Source organism: Laccaria bicolor, genomic scaffold (assembly GCF_000143565.1).
Source record: "Laccaria bicolor S238N-H82 LACBIscaffold_4 genomic scaffold, whole genome shotgun sequence".
Taxonomy (NCBI): domain Eukaryota; kingdom Fungi; phylum Basidiomycota; class Agaricomycetes; order Agaricales; family Hydnangiaceae; genus Laccaria; species Laccaria bicolor.
The window spans coordinates 2108713-2108954 of record NW_001889875.1 but is presented as its reverse complement, the minus strand read 5'-3'; the positions used below and the strand labels follow the sequence as shown (position 1 = coordinate 2108954).

The 242-nt window shown below is 42.1% G+C and overlaps 1 protein-coding gene across 1 annotated transcript; it reads right to left on the bottom strand.

Moving 5' to 3' along the window:
- Positions 1 to 242, bottom strand: LACBIDRAFT_311919 (uncharacterized protein; the record flags this gene model as incomplete). The annotated part of the gene is made up of 2 exons (XM_001876703.1): positions 1 to 112; positions 163 to 242. The coding sequence occupies 2 exons, from the start codon at positions 240 to 242 to the stop codon at positions 1 to 3; spliced, it is 192 nt and encodes a 63-aa protein (XP_001876738.1).

Genomic DNA, 242 nt, shown 5'->3' with positions numbered 1-242 from the left:
CTAGGTATGAGAGAAACGAGGGATCTTACCTTTCCGAGATGTATCTTTCCTGATGTTCTGTAGTTTCTTTTTGTATTTGCGACGCGATCGGCGATTGATTTGAACTCGATGCCTGGAATATCAGATGTAAAAACAAAAATAAAAAACATCAGAGGTACTCACTTTTCATAGTATTTTTTGGAAGTAGCACGGCGCGCGGCAGCCTTCTCTTCAGACGTGTGGTAGAGAGTAGGACAAGGCAT